This window comes from Cyprinodon variegatus, unplaced genomic scaffold (assembly GCF_000732505.1).
Source record: "Cyprinodon variegatus isolate N-32 unplaced genomic scaffold, C_variegatus-1.0 Scaffold596, whole genome shotgun sequence".
In the NCBI taxonomy this organism is placed as follows: domain Eukaryota; kingdom Metazoa; phylum Chordata; class Actinopteri; order Cyprinodontiformes; family Cyprinodontidae; genus Cyprinodon; species Cyprinodon variegatus.
Window position 1 is genome coordinate 209759 of NW_015151049.1, and position 22803 is coordinate 232561.

At 39.3% G+C, this 22803-nt stretch overlaps 3 protein-coding genes across 5 annotated transcripts in view; all 3 read left to right on the forward strand.

The window, feature by feature from the left end:
- Positions 1-8810, forward strand: part of LOC107096069 (lysophosphatidic acid receptor 4-like) — a 20852-nt gene extending 12042 nt beyond the window's left edge. The window contains exons 2-3 of one of the 2 annotated variants that reach the window (XM_015392559.1): positions 1586-2351; positions 5351-8810. In XM_015392559.1, coding sequence (XP_015248045.1) covers positions 1776-2351; positions 5351-5833 — 1059 coding nt within the window. In that variant the 5' untranslated portion in view covers positions 1586-1775 and the 3' untranslated portion in view covers positions 5834-8810. The remainder of the gene's footprint in view (positions 1-1585; positions 2352-5350) is intronic. The other variant, XM_015392558.1, reaches the window with a different exon arrangement.
- A 751-nt stretch (positions 8811-9561) lies between these two features.
- LOC107096066 (putative P2Y purinoceptor 10) lies at positions 9562-16729 on the forward strand. Of its 2 annotated transcripts, none has more exons than XM_015392554.1 (4): positions 9562-11050; positions 13131-13385; positions 13599-13779; positions 15314-16729. In XM_015392554.1, the coding sequence occupies exons 2-4, from the start codon at positions 13198-13200 to the stop codon at positions 16214-16216; spliced, it is 1272 nt and encodes a 423-aa protein (XP_015248040.1). In that variant the 5' UTR covers positions 9562-11050; positions 13131-13197; the 3' UTR covers positions 16217-16729. The 2 variants fall into 2 exon arrangements, with proteins under 2 accessions (XP_015248040.1, XP_015248041.1); XM_015392555.1 differs by having other exon boundaries at positions 13278-13385.
- Positions 16730-18848: 2119 nt separating this feature from the next.
- Positions 18849-22803, forward strand: part of LOC107096076 (probable G-protein coupled receptor 174) — a 21254-nt gene continuing 17299 nt past the window's right edge. The window contains exon 1 of the mRNA XM_015392566.1: positions 18849-19053. The gene's annotated coding sequence lies outside the window, so the exon portion shown is untranslated. The remainder of the gene's footprint in view (positions 19054-22803) is intronic.

The following is a 22803-nucleotide window of genomic DNA, read 5'->3' on the forward strand; positions in this document are numbered from 1 at the left end:
CTCACACTGAGCCTGGTTCTGCTGGAGATTTATTCCTGTTAAAAGGGAGTTTTTCCTCTCCACTGTGGCCACAAGCATGTTTAGTATGAGGGACTGCATTCGAGTCAATGAGTCGATGCAATCAACTGGTTTAGAAAAAGGAACTTCAAATGGAGATAGTCTGGACAGCAACAACACTCAGTTAATCCACACAGGAAGCCTTAGATAGAAAACTTTGAATTAATTTGACAATATGATCTTGTGAACTGTAAAGTGCCTTGAGATGACATGTGTTGTGAATTTGCGCTATATAAATAAACTGAACTGAAATTGAGTTGAGTGTGTGAATGGTTGTGTGTCTTTGTGTGTCTCTGTGTGGCCCTGCGATGGACTGGCGACCTGTCCAGGGTGGACCCCGCCTCTCGTCCGTAGACAGCTGGAGACAGGCACCAGTACCCCTCGCCACTGCGCTTGGGATAAGCGTGATGGAAAATGGATGGATGGATGAATGGATGCTACATTCACACAGCATATGCTTTGAGCAGCAGGAGCAGTGCCTCATGAACTTCTAAAGCGCATGAGACACCGCCGGTATGTGGGGGTCTGAGCGGCTCCCACAGAGAAATAATATTTGAAGTCAGGATGGTAATCTGGATGAACTGACTGCACAGACCATGTTTTCAGCTGGACTTTCTCACTTAAAAAATAGATTCAAACTAATTTTTACCCACTGATCACAGCTAATGTAGCAAAGCTGTTCTCTGGCATTGAACACAGGAGCAGCAGAAGCATCAGACGCATCCGAACACACTTTACTGGATGGCTGACCTTAATGTGGACAAGCATCAAAGATGAAGCAGCAGATTGCTGCCCCAAATCGCAGTGTGAACTCAGCATTATATTCAAGATGGACTTTGTCGATACTCGAATGCCAACAACATCCAGCTCAGCTTAGTCGCCAATGGCGACTCCACATACGGTGGAAACAATTAGAAATAAAAAAAAAACCTTGTCAAGTCAAGTACAGACATGAGCAAATAGAACAAGCAGAAGATTACTGCAGCTCTATGTTTTGCCACAGGTGGCAGTATCATTAGAAAACTCTGTTAGGCCTTTTTATTTGATATGGTTGAATTTTCTCTATAAAGAGCCTTGAGATGACAGGTGTTGTGAATTTGCACCACATAAATAAACTGAAGTGAATTGAGCAATGGAACCCCAAGAATTGCATTGGTGGAAAAAGAGTTGATAGATCAATTTTATCAATTAGTTGCTTAGCCCTATATCTGAATACAGTATCAATATTTTTGACAACCCTAATAAAAATACTGATTTAAATGAATCAGCTGAACTTAAATGACCCATGAAGACCAAATGCATGGTCAGGAGCAGAAATGGAAAAAAAAACATAGTTGATCAAAAACCTAAAGCGAACAGAGGAGCATTCATTTAGAAAAATGTTAATTTTTTTATCCAGAAGTGCAGATATTAACTTTGATTAACCTCACACACTACTTTTCAGTACTGAATAAACAACATTACTAATTGTTAATGTAAGTTGTCGATTATTGCTGTGCATCTTCATGCCCTTTCTTTCTATCTCCAGGAGGACCAAGGAACAGCTGTGCATCCTGACTGAATCTTAACTCTGTGTGCCAAGATGAGTTGGAGGGGACTTGAGTGGAAGCTTTTCTGTTGACACCTGAGATCTCCAGATTTGAATGCCCCTTTCCTGAAGATTATTTTTCGTATCTCTTCTTGTGGCATTGAAGCTCCTGTCTGTTTCTCCTGTCACTATGGCCAGCCTCGTGATCAATGAAACTGGAATGGAGGATTGTGGGATTGATGACTCCTTTAAGTACAACTTATACTCCACAGTTTACAGCGTGGTCTTTGTTTCGGGCCTGATAACCAACTGCGCAGCTCTCTTTGTGTTCTGCTTCCGGATGAAAACATGCAATGAGACCACAATGTTCATGACTAATCTCGCATTTTCTGATTTGGTTTTCGTTTTTACACTACCGTTCAAAGTCTTCTACAATGTGAACCGCAACTGGCCTTTCGGAGACGGTCTCTGTAAGGTTTCAGGCACTGCCTTCATCACCAACATCTATGGCAGCATGCTCTTTCTCACCTGCATCAGCGTGGACCGCTTCCTGGCGATTGTCTACCCATTTCGCTCACGCTCCATCCGGACACGCAGGAATGCTGCGCTCGTGTGTGCCGCTGTGTGGCTCACTATAGTGGGCGGAGGAATATCGGTGACTTTCTTCTCTACCATCAACAGCCGGCACAGAGCCACCACATGCTTTGAGGGATTCTCCAAAAACACCTGGAAGACCTACCTTTCTAAAATCACCATCTTCATTGAGGTAGACTGAACTGTTCTGTGACAAATATACACACTACTAAGACATCTAAAGCAACATCACCAAGCTTCATCTTTTACAATAAAGTGTAAAATACATTTTGCTAAGTTAGAACTATGGTGTATTTATTAGGATTTTTATGCTTCTAAAACAAGCAGATAATATATTTTTTCTTTACATGCTTCTACATGCCTACAGGACTCCTACCTAGTCTGGAAAAATAGTTTACTGCTGTATAAGGACCCTTTGTAAAGCAAGAGCAGCATATTTCTCCTCATTAATAGAGGAGAATAAGAATAATCCTAGATATCTTTTTAATACAGTTGCCAAACTCACCCAGAGCCATAGCTCTGTTGAACCGTCCATTCCACCTGCTCTTAGCAGCAATGATTTTATGGGATTCTTTATAAATAAGATTGATTCTATTAAAAATAGGATCATTAGCACTCCTCTATCTATGATTGGTTTGTCTCTGGAGGGGGGGCAGCATCTGGGGTAGTCATGGAATCTGAACCGGGTTTAGACTGCTTTGATTCAGTTGAACTTTCAGAGTTAGCAAAACTATTGTCTTCATCTAAGCCTTCAACTTGGATGTTAGATCCAGTTCCAACCAGGTTATTTAAGGAGGTATTCCCTTTGATCTCCTCCTCCATTTTAGATGTGATTAATCTATCTCTGTTACAGGGATATGAACCAAAGGCTTTTAAGGTTGCTGGAATTAAACCTTTGCTTAAGAAACCGTCTCTTGACCCAGATGTCTTGGTCAATTATAGACCTATATCCAATCTTCCTTTGTGATCTAAAATTCTTGAGAAAGTAGTTGCCAAACAAGTTTGCGATCACTTCCATCATAATTAACTTTTTGAAGAGTTTCAGTCTGGCTTTAGAGCTCATCATAGCACTGAAACAGCTCTGGTGAAAGTCACTAATGATATTCTCATGGCCTCAGATAATGGACTTGTATCTGTGCTCGTCCTGTTGAATCTCAGTGCTGCGTTTGATCCAGTTGATCATAATATTCTTTTAGAAAGACTTGAATATTTTGTTGGAATTAAAGGAACAGTGCTAAACTGGTTTAAATCTGATCTATCTGATCGAATTCAGTTTGTTCACGTTAATGTTAGATCTTCAACACGCTCAAAGGTTACCTGTGGAGTACCACAGGGATCAGTGCTAGGACCAATTCTCTTTACTTTATACATGCTCCCAATCGGTAGAATTATTAGACAGCATGGGATTAATTTCCACTGTTATGCTGATGATACCCAGCTATATCTGTCTATAATCCAGATGAAGCTAACCCATTACATAGATAACAGGCATGTCTGAAGACATAAAAACCTGGATGACTCTTAACTTTCTCCTTCTGAATGCAGACAAAACAGAAGTTATAGTCTTTGGATCAGAGTCTTTGAAAAAGAAGCTGATTAGTCAGTCAATTCATTTGGATGGGATTAAACTGATTTCAGATGATAAAGTAAAACATCTTGGTGTTGTTTTTTAAACAGGACCTGTCATTTAAATCCTAGATCAAAGAGGTTTCTAGAATTTCCCTCTTTCATCTGAGGAATATTGCAAAAATGAGCAATCTCCTGTCCAGGGGTGATGCTGAGAAACTAGTCCATGCATTTGTTACTTCAAGGCTGGACTATTGTAATTCTTTACTATCAGGAAGTCCACAAACTGTAGTTAAAAGCCTTCAGCTGATCCAAAATGCTGAAGCCAGAGTTCTGATGAAAATTAAAAAGAGAGATCATATCTCTCCTATCCTGGCTTCTCTTCATTGGCTTCCTGTTAAATCCAGAATAGAATTTAAAATCCTCCTTCTCACATATAAAGCCTTAAATGGCCAAGCTCCATCTGATATCAGAGATCTGATTGTTCCTTATGTTCCTAACAGAGCACTTCGCTCTCAATCTGCAGGTTTACTAGTGGTTCCTAGAATTTCTAAAAGTAGAATGGGAGGCAGATCTTTTAGTTATCAAGCTCCTCTCCTGTGGAACCAACTACCAGTTTTAGTCCGTGAGGCAGACACCCTGTCTACTTTTAAGGCTAGGCTTAAAACTTTCCTCTTTGATAAAGCTTATGATTAAAAACAGGGAGATGTTTACTTAGTCACTGGGTGAGTACAGAAGTAAGGTAATGCATGTTGAATTTTTGCCCTAATGTAATTGTTATCCAAACAGGTCTATTCACCTAAACTGATAGTCAGGCAGGCAGACAATCAAAAGAGCAGCCAGGAGTAAAATGTTAAGTCTTGTTAGCAGTATGGTCGAAGCCAAAAGGAGGAGACAGCAAAAACATTGAACTTTTTGACTTAGATGCAAATAGCTATACTAAAGATTGCACAATGAGACATGGTGGTGTAAGCATCTTGCTGAGGGAAAGCTTTGCTTGAGCAGAGACTGGAAGCTATTCAGGTTTAATGGAGAAAACAAAAACAACTAAAACAGAGATTCAACACTAATGGAGATTGCCTTTCCTACAGAATGTTACTGAACTTACAACCGAAGCGACATTCACATAATTTAAAGAGAATAATTTAGATTTATGGCTCAGTCAAAGTCTTGATCCATATTTATGAAATTTCTGTTCACCAACCAATGGGGTCTAATCCCTGGGGCCCTTAACCATGGGGAATTTGTTGCATGCCAACCCTTGATTCTTTCTCTTTTCCTTTTGCACATACAGGCCGAATCTTAAAAAAAAAAATTCACATTTTTACTGTTGATTTTTCCATCTGAGCGATAGAATCCCCTAAGACTCTGCTGTGAGTGAATATGAGTCAATGCAACACTTCAAATTTTTATGTAAAACGAAACTCCTGGGAGAGAACCCTAATTTCCTTCTATTTCAAAATTCTGACTCACTTTGTATTGTTTTTTACATCATCCTGATAAAAAAAAATAGCTGCTTTACCTGACAAAATGTGCGCACATTTTAGAGAGATAGTACATTGAGAGGCACTGCATGTCTAATGATTTCCTTTCTCTTCACCTCAGATCGTGGGATTTCTTTTCCCCCTCTTGGCTAACCTGGTGTGTTCTTCCTTGGTTCTTCGGACACTTCGCCGCCCAGTTAGTGCCGGCCATGGTTGTGACAGCAAGAAACGTGTCCTGCGAATGATTGTCGTCCATCTAAGCATTTTCATCATCTGCTTTGTTCCATATAACTTCCTGCTCTTCCTGTATGCCCTAGTGCGAACCCAGGCTCTGGCTAACTGCAGCGTGGAGCGATTCGCCCGAACACTTTACCCTATCACCTTGTGTCTGGCCAGTCTCAACTGCTGCCTGGATCCTGTGGTTTACTACTTCACCTCAGAGAGCTTCAAGAAGAGCCTGACCATAGGCAGCAAAGGGTCAGGCTCTCGTCCTGAGAGCATCCCCCGAAGTGACAATGAATCGCAGGACACAATAGTCCCCAGAGACACTCAGTCGGTGTCCATTAACGGAAAAGACACCACAACTTCTGACAGCCAGCTATGACTCGCCACAGAACGGGCTCCACTTGAGCCCTGAACTTGCATGAAAAAGCAATCAGCTGTTTAATTGTGGAAGAGGAAAACAAATAGCTCAGGAGATTAGTTAAGTCCAGCGGCATGGCCTGGGCTTTATGGATTAATCCAGCAGTAGAGAAACCAGGAATGTATCTGTTTGTTTTAACACACACATCCATACCAGGACTCCTGTGATTGTTCTCAAAGAGCCACTGAGAGATACTCTAGTCACACAAACACACCAATCCTGCCATAGTATGGAGAATTTTACCCAAATTGTTGAAATAAGATTATTAGTGTAAGATGATCTTTTTTAGGTCTGAGCTTTTCCAGTGCTTTAGATGTGTGGTCAATTCTGGTCTTACTATAAAAGGCAGTATTATGTTGACCTGCTGGATTAAATGTTTGTCTGTTGAGGTTTCATTTCATTAAGTCTATTTTTTATTTTTCTCTAATGGTTCTTGGTATCATTTATTTCACCCAATTCTAATTTTTTTCACGCTGGTTCACCAAGTGGCCAGCAGAGCAGACGATCTTATTTTTTGAAGGAAATTGGCTTGTGTGCTGTGTCACAGGGCAAATGCTTATTATGACTTGAGCAATGGTCCATTGTTTGCTTGTGAATGAGGTCTCTTTACCCTAATCTGGCTTTAGACTGCAGATCTACTCAAAGTCTTTTACAGGCAGCAAATATGCTCACATTCCAAAGTATGGATGAAACTTTTGCCTGTTTACCCCAAAACTGCCATCTTGCACAATATTAATTGCTAAACTTTTGTGCATTACCAGGAGGATATAAAGTGTTGAATTTAAACACTTTGATTGGTAATCTTCTCTTCTTCAGAATGATGGAGAGAGAAGCTTTTTATTCTGGCTTCATAGCATCTTCAGGAACAAACAAGCTGCTGCAGACATTCACATTTTAACCTAGAATTTCATTGCATTCTATAAGAAGATCAGAATGATCAATTAACATAGTTTAGATCAGGGATAAAGTTAGGGTGTACGTTTTTAAAGATATAAACCAAAAGAAAAGCTTAAGTTTTGGCCACTACTGTTAGTCATGTTCCTCATAAATCTGCTGTTTATGTAAGAGTAGCAGGAAGAAAGCAATTGTTGTAGAAAAAAGCATAAACATGAGATTAGCTTTTTGCTACAAGCCATTTAGACCCAGTAAACATATGGAAGGATAAGCGATGAAACCAAAAAGTGACTTTATTTGTACACGCTGAAAGAAATGAACTGTATTTTGGTCAAATTATATTTCTATGTTTTGACAATTTTAAATTTGTGATTCTGATCTGAAGCCATTTTTTCAGTTAACCTAGAATTAAAAAAAATCATACCATGGAACAAAATAGCTATTTATTAGATTAGTATTAATAAGTTAATATTTACTTGGTAACAATTAGACTTTGTTCATACAGCCTCCTGAAGTCACTTTGTTTATATGTGATCTGGATCTGATCTTTTCAGGACAGTCTGAACAACACAGATCCAATGCGACCCACTGGGCTCTGTGGTTCTGAATCCGATACGAATTTGATCTCTTCAAATACGACCTGCGTCTGAATGGCCAGGTCACATTCAACTGACCTCAATGCCGTTAATTCTCAACAAAGTCATGATTCTGCGTCTTTCTATGCAGAAGCAGAAAGAAAAATAACCATGGAGGACGATGATGCGGAGAGCAGTCTTTATTTTCAACCTTCTTGAAAAGACTGTGTTATTGATGCGCTGGCCGAGGTTGAGAAAGAAACGAAAAATCGCAAATGCTGTTCTGCACCACCACCCATGTTTACTTTTGTCTTTCAAATCTTTATTTCAATTAAAGAATAAACAAGTACAGGAAACCACGTTCACTTGCATAAACACAGAGCATGCTCACTACTTGTGACGTCATTGCGTCCTCTACTGCACATGTGGAATACTAAAGTTATGTGCATTCACACAGGAGATCACATAAAAGTTGCATATATTTGAAAATGTGAACAAACACGAAAAAGAATCGGATTTCATAAAAACTCTGAATTGATCATCAAGGCCTGCAGTGTGAACATAGCCTTGCAAATATCTACTTCTAGTTTAAATCCAAATGCCTCAAATTGGTAAGGACACTTAAGCCACGGCGAAAGTAAGCGGACGGCCCAAGTGTAATCTGAATAGTGCTAGCAGTACGGAAGGATCTAGGACGGGGAAGCAGTCTGCATCCTAGCACTGATTCGGTTAGCATAGGACCTCCTGACCTAAATATAGTTTCCCACAATTCTAACAGAACATTTAGTCACTGCCCACTGCATACATATTTATAACGTTTACTTTGTGTGACACATGCTAAGATGAACATGTTCACCTCTTATAATAGGAGAGCTTCAGCCTTTGTCACCCAATAACCTCCATAAAACTGAAGCTGTCCAGATTGAACACAGCAGTTCCTTTTTTACCCCGGATAGTGTTCTTACTGTTGACCCTTGAAAAGGTGAAGGAAAAGGAGCTAGAAACAGCAGAAGCTTTAATTGAAGTCTTTGGATAGAGTCAAAAGTAATCGTATCAAATTACAGTGGAATCTGCTTATAGTGATCACATTGGTCCAAAGCCAGTTTGAACACTATAACGGTTGATTACTATATCTGACTTTAACACTATTTCACTTATTTTTTATGCAAAATATCACCTAAATGACATTTCTGTGGTTTTTCAATGGTGAAAACTGAAATGAAATGGACAGCTTCCGCATTTACTGAATTTTATTACAGTACCATGCAGGTTTATATACAGTATACTGGGCTGGTACTCTGGTAGCCTGGTGCCGCCGGTGCGGTTTTGTTTTTAACAAGTCTTAACTTTGAAACAAATGGTTTCATAGAACAACAGTTGCGCAGTGGTTAGCGCACACGACCGACGTATGGAGGCCTAGTCCTCGACGTGTGGTTCGAATCTGGCCTGTGGTCCTTCCCCGTATGTCTCTCCCCCCCTCTCATACCCCCTTTCCTGTCAATTCAATTCANGACTCATTGACTCAAATACAATCCCTCACACTGTCAGCATACTGTCCATTAAAATGAGCCACTAGTGCTGTAAAAACTCCAAAACATAAATAAATAATAACATTGATACATTTAGCTGTAGCTTATATGAGTCTTTTTTTTAATAAATAAGCTGTTTTTTTGGTGATGGAAAAATTCTGTTGTTCATGGTGGTGGCAGTACCATGTTCTGGATGTAATGATAGATCATAGATATTTGTTAGACCCAATAGAGAATGAATTAAAATAGGTAGAGAATAGAACCTGCTAGAAGATGCTCACCATCCTACAGGAGAACTCCGAACATGAAGTAAGAGACAATAAAGTGGAAGGTTAGTGGAAGTGGCCTAGTCAAAGTCTAGACCTAAATACAAAAAGTCATCTTTTGAAAGAAATGATTATTATTAAGACTGTTTTCATTTTGAAAAGGTTATGGAAATGCAAACGGTAACGTTTTGCAAACCTCTCCTTACTTTTAGCGAGTCATGATGTCTGAATATATTAAATTACAATTTCTAACAGCATTTTTTTAAACAAACAAAAATAAAGACAAGAAAGTTTAAGTGAAATATTTTTTCAAGCTACTGCAGTGGTAAATCTGATCAAGTTCAGCCTTTTGAAAGTCTGAAGCTTAAATGAGGGTTTAGTTTTATCACTGAAATATGAGATGCTGACATAGGAGAGGTCTATTATAAATGTTTGTTAGGAGCTTTTGGTCTCTAATAAAAGTTCTTCATTGTATCAATAAACCCGGGGTACAAAGTAAAGTGTTGATTGTAGTGATGTAGATCTGCTTATTTGCCAGCTTTCTAAGCACTAATCCTTCAGCAGGACTTATTGTTTTGGAGGAAAACATGCAGCTGTCCACTCAGAGTTGCCTGTTTGCAGCCTTTTTGTTAATCCTTCATTCAGGAATATATTTCGCAGTGGTATGATAATTAAATGGGTGAAATTATCTATTTATACCAACATAATGTGATGTTTCAACCAGAGAGAAACATAAAAGCAAATGCTTTGTGGGATCCAGGGTCAAAGGTGACAGCACAGGAATGGGTAGAAGGACGGGAAATAAAAGGGAAAGGAATAATGAAGCATACAGGAAAACTAATGTTGATGTTAGGAATTAAATTGTTTGGCTGAAAGCGATCAGCTGCTTGCTCTCCAAGTATTTCTTGCTAAAGGAGCAGTGACTTTGTGGCAGCCTAGGGTGACATCTAGTGGCTAGAATGCAGAATCCATGAGTTTCCTTTCAAAGCTCCTGAACAACAATCTAAGTTGGAAAAGCAGCATATCAGATGTCAGACGTTGGTTTGCTTCTCTAAATTTGTGCAATTCTTGATCCACACATCATAAGAACTTCCTAAAAAAGGAAAAATCTCAACAGGACTTTTTCTGGTAATTGAAATTATTAAAATAAATATTAGCAACCTAAATTAGTGCATTGAAAAAGCCACAGAGATTCACGCTGTTACAGACGAACCTTTATCTTCTGTCTGAGTGCCACACTGTAACGAATATAACTGCTTAGAGCATTTGATTATTTGTTAAGCTTTTTCAAAAAAAGGAAGTGGTGAGCGAACAGAGGAAGCCAATGAACATCATTTTAATGATGCAATAATCTAGAGTCAACATTTATGTTGTTTTACAACTCAGCAAAGTCTGCATACGGTTTGTAAGGAGAAAGACTAAAGTAGTAGATCTGCTCAGAAACTTGCTGAAGGGATCTTGACAGTTATACAAACTGTGTTTTGCAGTGATCAGTTTGACTTTGCTGTTTCCTAACCACACGTGCATGAGGCTTGGTTATTTGCTCAGTTGCTAGGGAGTTATTGACGTCTCAAACAGTTAAAAAAAATACCACGCCAGACATACAGGGCAGAGCTTCCCCTTCCCCTTCACATTTCGCCTCTGAAAGCAGATGCATCTCCTCTAGCACTTACGAAGACAAACCACATCAGTTAGAGGGATTTGCTGCCTTTACTGGCCCAACGGACACATTGCTTTGTCTGGTGTCAAACACACATGTAAGAGGAAGGAGGGGAAGCGTTGGTGATTGCTACTGTGCAGCTCAAGGAGCATTGCTGTATGAAGATGCTGGAGCATGTGGACCCGCTCACTCCTATGTTCTCGACTCCCTTCAGTTCCCACTTATGATTTAAGGAGAAGGCAAACCTACAAAAGGTAAAGATTCACGTTTTCTATAAATAATAATGATAATAATAATCTGCGAGGAAGTTTGGGCATCTGTTTGTGGTTTGGCATGTTTTGAATTATGTTGATGGTTATGTCTTTCTGTTCTTAGAGTTAAACCATAATATGGTTAAAGGATGTCATCTTTACTGTGTTTTTTACAAAATCTTACTTTACCAGGAAAAGTTAAAGTGATGAAATGAACCCTACATTTTCTAAGAAGCAGATCTGTTAATGGATCTCAGATAGATGTTAAACCTGAAACCAACACGAAAAACGTTAAAAACCAGTTCAAGTTGCAGGAAAGAAACCAAAAGAAAATAACTGTCATTATTTTTCTCTTCCTCTTGTGGAAGCAGCATAGGAAGGGTGTGGAGCCATGTTGATGGCAGAAGGAAGGATGATGCGGCTGATAATCTATAAAAAAACAAAACATCAAGCTATTACAATTAGATTTCCTGCTGCAGTTTTTATCAAAGTTTCATCTGCTTGATTCAATGTCAACACTTTGATGCAACGCTCCGTTCTAACCAGGTTATAATTGCTGACACAGTTTGCTAAATGCATTGACGGGTCAGCAAAGCTTCAGCGGATCCTCCAGCTGAGTGACAGTTGGTTTTTATCTAGTTTATCAGGGCAACCACTCCTATGGACTGTTTAGACAACCTAGTCTTAAGTAACTGGGGGGTAAACAACAGAATAAAAAGACAGTATAAATGTTTAATACTAAAAGAAAGCAACACCTGAGTATTGCTGTTATAGATGCACATAGTTGGTATTGCTGTTTTACTGTCTATATTTGTATGAATCATCTAGTGTTACTAAATTTAATCAAACAAACTAGTATGTAGCTTATTTAGAGTAAAGCTGTTCATAAGTTTTTGTTTCAACAGCAATGTGCAAAAACAACCTTAGTGCAACAAATAAAATGACTTGAGGTCATATTTGTGAATAAGAAGTGGCTCACAAACACCTGGATAAATAAAGGTTAAATAAACCAGTGAAAATAATATATTAAATTGTACAAAAGATTAATAAAATATAATATAATACAAAAATGTATCTCTAAAGAACGTTTGTCTTAGAGTTGTCCCTCATCCTTCCTCCTCTGTGTGTCAATCTGATCCCAAGGCCAGTCTTTTTTTTTTTTTATAAAGTATGATTTTTAAATAGAATTATAAAAAACAAAAAAACACTCTAGTTTCCGCGAGGCCCTAAAATTTAGGGCTTAAATGATCACTTAAAGTTGAAGTAGAAATGAATAGAAAATATATCGCAACTGCTGTGTCATTGCAACTGTGTTCATCTCTTGATAATTGTGCCACTTCAGTTCGGTTTGAAACACTGGAAGATTGTGTGGAAATGTACCTCATTCAGTAGAGGAGGAGTGATGCTGTGGGCCTGTTCCTTCCACAGCCTCGTAAAGGCAGTTAAAATACAAAAGATTGTTTTCCTAATATCAGTAAACTGAGGAGATAATTATCTTTTGTACGGCCTAAATGTTTTGAACCTAAAGCTGAACCTAAACGCCCAGCAATGAAATATTGTTTCTAGTGTATATTTTCTAAAGTTCCTCATATCTCTGATGTTAGATTGTTTTTAGTTCTGTTTTTAAATGTCTTTAAAAAATAATGCTGCAGGCTAACCTTTCTACACAGTGCAGGACTCCATGTTAAAAAGCTTTATGGGCACAAATGTCTGAGTTTGGCAAATAAAAAAGAAAGAAAAAGAAATCTGCCTTCTTTAACGGATGTAGAGGAACCGGTTTTGAAGCAGATGTTCTGCTGGCAGGATGTGTTCCTGTTAACGGAGCAACTCACACCTGCTCACTAGGAAAGTGAAAGTACACGTGTTGATGTGCGCTTTATTTCTGGTAACGGCCCTATTTGGTTTCACAGGATTGCACTTTCACTACCAACGACAAAATGTGCCTGAGGTTATATTAAGTTTGTTTGTTATTGGTTAAAATGAAAGCTTCACATTTAGTGAGCTTTTAAAGTTTGCTCAATAATTAACAGTGTTCATTTATTTAGACTTAGGGCTTTGACACTTCTGTTTTCTCTTTTTTCAGTTGTGATGAGTAGCAACATGAAGTGAAATAGTCTGCTTTCCCAGAGTGTTTTTATTAGAACAGCATAATGACTGTAAGCAGCAGTCAATCAGCAGACCGGCTCTCAGCCAACCTCTCTTCCCCGTCGTGTGACTATAATTTAACCAGCTGGGATCAATCTATGGACACCATGTACACCTACTTCTACCTGCTGCTCTTCATCCCGGGGCTGCTTCTCAACACCACGGCTCTCTGGGTCCTCTGCAAACATTTCAGGTCAGTCAGAAAATACCAAAGGTTTAAAAGATTACTGGGGATTCAGATATTTAAGACAAGTTGAAAGAGAATATTTGCTTCATCTTTATATAACATTGCTTAATGTCCTATTCAAAGATTATATTTGGATGTGTTAAAGCAAAGGGGAAGTCTTGCACAGTGTTGTATGGTTCTGCAGGAGCAAACCCACTTTTCTGCTTATTGTTTCAACAGCAAGAAGACCAAGGCAGTGATCTTCATGATAAACCTGGCTTTGGCAGACCTGGTGCACATCCTCTCCCTCCCCCTCAGAATTTATTATTACTTCACCCACACGTGGCCATTTGGACAAAGCCTTTGCTTGCTCTGCTTCTATCTCAAATACCTCAACATGTACGCCGCCATTTTATTTCTGGTAAGACTGTAGTTAGCACATTTTTTCAGGCCCCTGAAACTTTGATCTTGTCATTTTAAAATCCTATAATCCCACATATCTGGGGGATTTAATGTGATACACTAAAGGAAGAATTCACAGAATTGCTTTTGACAAAAAAAGGTAGTTAAAAGCCAGGATATGAATTTGTGTTCATGCCTCTGTCACCTGCTCTCTATAGACTCAATTTGTGGTCCATTTTTCCTAGGAAATTACTTAAATTTTGTTTGCAGTTCCCCAGAAAATATTGAGTTAAAATTGTTTTCCTGGATTCTCATTTGGGGAATGTTCACACCATGAAAGTCCATAAAATGACCAGGTGCATGGAATGGAGGAAAACTGCATGAAGCAGCTCAGCTCTGCAGAATTAATTCCCTGCTGAATCTCCATGTGTCTCATTCAGTGAAGGTTTTATGTCTCATGTTTGACTAATTCATGCATTCTGCTAGCTAAAGGAGATCCACAACATGCTGGAAGCTGACTTGTGAAGAGAAAGACGAGTCAGAAAAGATTTTAATTGTATTGTTGCTTGGGTCTTAACTAGAGGAAAAAACTTTACTGCTGTCTGGTTTGAAGTGGCTGCGATGGACAGGTGACCTGCCCAAGGTGGACCCACCTCTGGTCCATAGATAGCTGGAGATAGGCAGCAGCACCCCTCGCCAACCCACCTGGGATAAAGTGTGACGGAAAATGGATGGATGGTGGGAAGTGGATGGAGACCAATGTAGAAAGTGGGTTTTGGTCTGGTTCTTAGATTCTATTCACATCTGCTCAAAAGGAGAAAGAAGGCAGAAAACCAACCAGTCTGTTTAAGGTAAACCCGTCATGGAAACCTTAGATTTAGATCTGGGGTCTAGTTTACAAAACATTTGCCTGAACTTGCCAACTTACAGGCTCTCTCTCTCTTTTTTTTTTTTAGTAAACTACAGCTGCTGACCTTTTAAAATCAACATCTAATTGAGTCTCTGCCTGAAGCCACTTTTAGGAACTGAATAATTCTGTGAATTTATTGAAAAATCAGAGAAATCCCAATCAGCTGCCTGGATGTATGTTAATCTGAACAGTCGGATCATCGGACCGAAGGTGTCATTGATAACTTCCCTTTAGCTGCTGTATTAAGCAAACATTCCACCTATAGGATGCCATTAGTAAAGTTAAACGGGTAGCAGTCACTTTGCTTCCTATTTAGGATGTTGCTGGTGATACAAAAGGGGTTGATCTTTTTAAATTCATTTGCTGTAATTCTCAGTTTTCCACCACTCCATCCATTCTTATGAAGCCAAAAAATGGTGTTTGCTGTCTTCTTCTGAACGGTTGCTGCCAGATTTGTGTGTTGCACATCCTAGAGTTTTCCTTTTGACTGATTCTTCCACTGCAGCTGTGGATCTCTGCACTTCTCTCAAGTTACCAAGAACCTTTTGGCTCCTTATTTGACTAATTTTCTGAATGTCGTGTCATAAATGTCTCCTGTTCAGTTTCCCAGCAAACCTGTAATCTGCGTTCTTTCTGTTTGAAGGTGTGCATCAGCCTGCAGAGGTATGTGTTCCTCCTCAACCCGTTTACTGCCCGTCGGTGGAGGCGGCGCTACGACCTGCTGATCAGTATAGCTGTGTGGGTGATTGTCAGTATCTCTTGCTCACCTTTCATCTTGATGCGGAGCAGCGGAAGCAGCAACAACAACACGCCCAGCAACCCTCTAAATGCAAACTTCACCCACCTTTCAAGCTCCACAAACCTCTACATGCAACCATCATTCACACCTTCCAGCATGTCACACCCCGATTCAGTAACCCACAAAACAAGCTGTTTTAAAGACCTGCCGATACGGAAGATCTCCATCCCTCTGGCTATAACCATGATGACAATGTGTGAACTGTTTGGATTCCTTATGCCCTTAATCTGCATCAGTTACTGTTCCTGCCGCATAGCTTGGTCCCTCAACCACAGGAAAACAGAGGATCAGCAGAACTCCACGGCTCCAAGCTCCTCCACTCGTAGCAGACTGCAGTCAATCACCTCCAACGGTCAGGGAGATAAGAACCATGAAAAGCATGTGAACAGTGAGAAGCGGCGAGCTCTGAGGATGGTCCTGAGCTGCTCTGCTCTCTTTCTGCTCTGCTTCACCCCGTATCACATCAACTTCCTGCTCTATCTGATGGTTTCGCAGGACTTTGTCTTCCACTGTGCCACCAGGCTGGCGGTCAAACAGTTTCACCCAGTGTCTCTGTGCATGGCAAGCATGAGCTGCTGCCTCAATCCGCTCCTTTATTACTTCCTTAATGCTGAATTCAGAATGCACCTCAGGCGCACCTCCTCTTTCTCCTCCTCTTTTGTCTCTTCTCCAATCAGCTCTCCAAAACATTGTGCTGCACAAGCCAGACTACTGAGGATGGAGAGTTCCTGTTCAGAGCGGGAATAGAGCAGGTCTGGGTCAGACGCCGCAGGCATTATAAAAGGATTTTAACTGGAGTTTATTCACATATAATTTTTTTAGTCTGCAGTCAAAAACTTAACAGTCTTTTACCAATATTTTGAGAAAAACAAGCAAAATATTCATATATTGCTTTTTAAATTGAGCCACAAAGGTCTGAAAAGAGTTTTGTATTAATTTTTTATAAACTCTCCTTAAATGACTTCCTTTAAAAGCACCTTTGGTCCCCTGGGGTCCTAGTGTTGATGAGATCACTGAGGTAGACAGAGGTCAAAGTTGATCATGAAATGTAAGCTTCCCATTTAACAAATAGGTGGAAAATTTATTAACTGCCATAATACATGATTCAAAGTTCCCCATTTAATAATTAGAAATACATTGAAATGATGAATCAGTTAAAGTCCTTTAAGAGAATATATGTATTTAGTTATGAATATAGTTACCTCCCTGCGATGGACTGGCAATCTGTCCCGGGTGGAACCTCCCCCGTACACAGCTGGAGATAGAATGGTACAGATCTAGGTATTTTCTGATCACCACGGTTGCTGTGTCCCCTGGAACAGTGGGCCCTCACCATGGTCCTCAGGTACCATAGTCCTGCATGTACAAGTTTCCCACAGACACATCTGCACTTCATGGTTTTCTGGCAAAAGTGGAATTAAACTTTTCTTCAATGAAAACTTAATTTATGAGACTAAAACTAACTAATAGTGATTTGGGTAACACTTTGAACTGAGCTGTAGATCTCTGCAGCTCCTCCTAGGCTGCCATAGGCCCCATGGATCATTTCATGATCAATGGTCTTTTTTTCAGTCCTTAGGAGGAAAGTTGTGCCTTAATAAGCGGGTCGTTTTGCAAAGCTCTTCTGTTTTTAGATCTCCAAGGCTGTAGAAATCCCTTTGCTACACAAACCAGCTTTGAACTCCTAAACATCTCTTTGTTTGTTCTCCAACATTCTCTAACAAACCTCTGAGGCACTGACAGATTAGACCAGAGTTTACCCAGGGAAAGAACATGATCCTGGAAACCAAAGCTGTCCAAATTTCTATGTGAAAATCTCTGAAAAATTATCGTTTCAATTCAGTTTATGTCTATAGCTCCAATTCACATCATGTCATCTCAGGTCATTTTATTGAGACAATTCAACAGGATCATCCAGTCAGATTGATTCAAAGTTTTCTATCTAAGAAAAAACATGCTTGTAGCGACAGTGGAGAGGAAAAACTCCCTTTGAACAGGAAGAAACCTCCAGCAGAACCAGGCTCAGTGTGAGCGGCCATCTGCTGAGGCCTACTGGGGTTCAAGGAGACAGAAGCAGACATAGAAAAAGAAGCATAGATACAAAAGGCAACTGTCAACCAGCTCCACAGGCGGCCCCGTCCAGGAAACACACAGCCAGGCAGACGAGCTCCGAGCCAGCTCCCATGTCAGAGGATGAAGAGAGCACATCCAGTTAGTCACAGTCAGAGAAACAGGACTACACTGGAAAACAGGCCAAGCTCCAACATCTAGAAACAAAGGTGTTGATGGCAGCAGCACAGCTGATATTTCTCTCCAGGATGGAGTCACAGCCAAACAGGAACAGACCAGATGAAGCTACTATGAGAAAAAGCAGAGAGAGCAGAACGTTATTTAAATAATGTTAATTTCTCTTCCACATAAATATTTACTACTAAAACCAATCAATACATTGGTGGTTAAAAGGTGACATATTGTGAAAAATTTCTTAAGATATAAATAAAATGTCCTGTAGTCTTCATTCAGGTATTACTTTATCTATCTTATCCAAAGCGGGCGACACAGTGGGAGCGAGGCAGACTTTCCACCTGATAGTTTAAATGAACGATAAAAAAATTTAAGGTTCATATTGAAAAATATATATTTTTTTTATCTTCCTGCTCTGACAAACTTTCACCAGAAGAGAGGAGGAATTGCAGTGATGACCACATGTTTCCTCCTCGTCCTCAAATGTGACGCGATTCTCATTCGGCCTTTCAGTCCACGATGCTGAACTTCAGCACACTGCTAACATTTCAAATAAGCTATTTTAAGAGAAACTACTTGTCTGTCTATTGTACCTTACTGTAAATAAAAGTGATGCTTTCATATTGTTTTGCTTTTTGATCAGCACAAAATAATATATATATATATATATATATATGAAAATGTTATTTTTTCCTCTGCTCTACTGTCCCCTTAGGAGTGTGTCTGTATTTGACAGTTGCTGTAGGCGATAACCTCTAGGGTAGAGCAGCTAAACCCCCTCCTTCTCTGCTCGGATGCATCTGCTAAATACCAAACCACCTCTGACATCAAACAAGGATCAACCCACCAAACAGCCTCTTACCTCTTATCTTCCTGCTGTGACACAGAAACACTTCTGCTTGTCTTTTACATAAAGCAACACTTGCTAACATAATCTGAAGCTAATGTGATTTTAATGAGTTTTTTTTATCTGTTGTGATCCAGCAAAGGGAGTCAGAGATGCTGGGTGATCATGAACACCAAAAAAAAGACCACGTTGGAAATATAATAGTTATGATGCAAAAAAAAAAAAAAGGAAGCCACACCCCTCCTCACACAGGAAGCCCTGTATGTGCTAAAATCCCCATTTCATAGTGGGGGCAGATAGAGACAGGCAGCCGATGCATGGCCACAATGTGATGAGAAGAAGACAGGATATCATCTTTTAAAAATAAGATAAAGTGTTAGAAACAGCAGGCAAAGTTATTATGCTGGAGGAATAATTGAGAAGAGAGAGTGCCGCCTGAAGCTTCATCCTTCTGCTTTTTGAGGCTTAGACAACGTGAAGTTTCAACAAAGAGGTGAGACCTAAAGCTAAATGTTCACTTTTCTTAATGAATAATGTTTTGTGAGAAACAGCTGGATGTTTTAAGAGTGGAGTCATGTCTCATGGGGGATCTCGTTCGTTACTCCAAAATGAGGAATGCCTGTTATGTTTTAGAACAAGGCATTCGGTTTCACTTTGTATCCAAATTAAGAGTTTTATCTGAGTTACTTCTGTTTGATCTATTAAAAAATCCCACATGGAGGGACCTGGGTTCCTGCATAATGATCATGACTTAATGGAAGAGGTGTAACCCCATAGCCGCCCACAGAGAGGTGAATCACAGTTGGTGATGTTTCCATTGAAAGGCTCTCAGGGTTAAAACTTTTCAGGTTAAATGTGGTTCTCTGATAACAATCCTGCACATGAAACTCTTCAAAAGGACATAAAGTATGTTGCTATTATTCCTGTTACCCTTCATTTATCTGCAGAGGGTTTACATTTTCACATTCATACCCCAAAGAGGAAATGAAAGCTAGTTGAATAACTGCCTGAAGACGATATACAGTCTATAATTTTGTCAAACCTAGAAAGGAGAGCAGACAGTCCATTAAATAAAATGAACGGTCAGTAGAAATAAAATGATTCTCCTCACTTAAAGTCCACTGGAAGCTGTCGTTGAGGGCTTTGTCTGAACGGAGCAGAAAAGGGTCCTAAAGAAATCAGAAACCCTCAGTTTATGCTTACATTTTAAAATCCATATATGATGTTAACATTTCCTTTTTCTAATACATTCAGCCTTTTAGCTAATTTTAATAATTTCAATGCCCAAAATCACAGAGACCAACAGAACAAGCAAAACGAAGCGTAAAGTGATGAACAACAATGGTGTCATTTTAACAACAGAGACCTTGGAAATCCGCTTTAATTCAAGCCGTTGGTATTTTTAAGCAAAAGTTTGTAGGCTGTCTTGCTCATTCACGCCTTTTCCTTCTCCAGCCATCTTTTTTTATGCACATTGCAGATCAAAGCATGTTCATCTCTGAGACCAAAAACATGTGAATGTGGCACCTTCACCCATTTACAAATTGCATCCAAATTTATCTCAAACTATATGCTTTATATCAGAGTCTACAATTTTTCGACCTTCTCCTTATTTTACAGAAAGTGGCCAAAGGTCTAACCCCATGGCTTTTAAATCTAGTCTGAATGATAAGCTAAAGAATCTGACCAGCAGGCCTTAAAACTCTGGCAGTAAAATGTTGGAGGGCAAAGTGTTCTTACTGTCTTCTTACTATCAACCACATGAAGGGAGAAGGAACAGGAGCTAGAGGCTACAGGTTGGTGCATTCGGATCAGGACAGAGTGTTTCAGGTTTTCCTTTAAATCACCTATAGGTGAATCTAAAATCAGTGCAACTTTTTGTAAAAAAAAAAAAAACAACAACTATGAAAAGCTACTAAAGACATGACATCAACATTTGGGCATTTCCAAACTGTTTTCTAGGATTTATGGTCCTTAAGTATGTAAAATAGTGAATAGAAAGAAAGAAAGAAATCATTTTCATAAACAATCTGTCTCTCATTGTTTTGGTATTTAGCAACTAAGATCTAAAATTCATAACTGACTGTGAGGGGGAAAAGTATCTGTGTTTATGGGTGTATGTAAACTTCTGGACTCAACTGTATTTGGCAAAAGATCAGCAGTTTTGAACCTCATCAGGCATCTTACCAACAGCTGCCACCCCAACCAAAAACAGGAAACTAAGATGCTTTTTGAATTTCTAGATGGTAACAACTAGATTTAAGCTCCAGCCTCTATCTCACACTTTCTACCCTAAAAAACTGTCCAAATTTCTAAGTAGCAGAGGTTTGTTTATTATCTTGGCTCCTCCCCCTCAAACTTGTTCAGTTAACTCTTAAAAGAGGCCAACTCCAAGCATGGAAACTTCCACGCCAACCTTTCGAACTTTATCTCAAGTATTCTGGAAAGCAGCCGCAGTAAAACAGACAGTGGGTGAATAAACCAACAGCTACTTTCAGGGATGTTTCCCACTTACAGTATAATCTGCTGCTTTCCCCTGCAGAGTCAATAAAGACTATTTTATCAACGATACAATGTTTTTACTCCAGTCATTATTATTGCTATTCATAGAAGTAATAATAGGAGTTATTATAGCAGTAATAGTAGAGGCTCTATGGCTAGCAATGGTTTTCTAAATTGCACAATGTCTAAAAAATGTATTTTAATCTGTAGCCTATTTCTTTGTGCATCTGTTAGAAAATTCATCAGCAGTAGCAAATTTTCAGGTTGATAGAGGTGTAAAGCAAAAGTCACAGCTTATCAGTGGCCCAAAGGCCTCAGGTCACCTGCAGTCTCCAGCAAACTATACATACAAAGAAGCATCTTATACCCAGCTAATCTGCAGAAATCTTTCAGAAAACTATTTATAACATTTATAAATCATTCCTTTAAAGTGCCTTTTGGCTGTGATATCTACACATAATCAGTATAGGTTTGTAGACCAAATATCCTTCATATAGTTAATAATTTTATTCTTTCACGTAGTTATCTGTTTCTAATAATTCGTTTTATTCTCTATAATTTTTCATGTTCAGTAATTATTTCAAGGAGGTACCTATGAGAATTTGCGCACTTGGGCCTTGGTTTCGTACCGTTTGCCCACCGGTTGCCAGATCTGCTATAATGTGAACGTTTTGTTAACATCAGTAAACATTTACTGTTCCTGTCCAGAAGGAAAGCAGAGATCTCTTGGTGGCTTCTAATTCTAATTCTTCTAATTGCTTCCATAAGTTTGCACCAAGTTTCTCCCACTTTTGATTCTTTTTTTTCTAATTGGGACAAATATGAGAAATGTAACAGAGAAGAAGCCATTTTCCAACTCTATCGCAGAGCTACTGGCTTCAGCTCATATGACTTTAACCTACTGTTCCCTTTGTGTCGACATTAGCAGCTTAACTAGAAGTAATTATATATATATTTCAGACCTTTCAAAATTTTGGAACAATTTCTAATACAAGGCCTGCGACAGATCGCCTCATCTTAGCTGTTGTTAACAAGTAGAGAAGCTTTTTAAATCAGATAGAGACTAACCCATGCCATGCAGACCCTAACCGATGCAGAGTTAGATAGCAGCCAAGAAATAGTCCTAATTCAATGTCTGAAACAGCGCCGGGATGGTTTCAAATTGTGGAAATAGTCTAACAAAACACATGCATAGTTTTACCAGCTTAAAAACATTTGAATAACATCCAACCTGTACAGTAAAGTACAGTACTACTTCTTCTGTGGTGCGTTCCTGGTCATCAGCTACGGATGGTGATGGAATCAATTGTTTTGATAAAGGAGTTTTAGCTATGACCTTTGTGTGACCTCTATGTTACTGTAATGTATTTTTCTTTGAGGATGGGTGGAAGCATGTGGGACTCTCACCCAAAAATGGTCCAGTCCTCCTGCAGCAGTCCTTCCCACCTGCAGGCAGAGGAGCTGATATTCCAAACTGAAAATCTGTTTTTATATCCAATTCCCATATATATATATATATATATATATATATATATATATATATATATTCTTTTTTTTAAGTTTGCTAACAGAGCAGTAGCCAACAGTGATGAAAAGGTAGATTCTCATCAAACTGATCTAGATCCTCTTTTAATGATTGGTTTACATAATTAGCATAAACATATTCCTTCTTTTGCTTTCGGGTATCTGCTTCTGTCTCCTTGAACCCCAGTGGGCCTCAGCAGATGGCCGCTCACACTGA

What these genes read in the sequence shown, in the direction of transcription:
- LOC107096066 (XM_015392554.1), top strand. Translation starts at nt 13,198, where the DNA reads ATGACTGTAAGCAGCAGTCAATCAGCAGACCGGCTCTCAGCCAACCTC. An exon ending in GTCCTCTGCAAACATTTCAG is followed by an intron (nt 13,386 to 13,598) that starts GTCAGTCAGAAA and finishes TTGTTTCAACAG; the next exon opens with CAAGAAGACCAAGGCAGTGA. An exon ending in ACGCCGCCATTTTATTTCTG is followed by an intron (nt 13,780 to 15,313) that starts GTAAGACTGTAG and finishes TTCTGTTTGAAG; the next exon opens with GTGTGCATCAGCCTGCAGAG.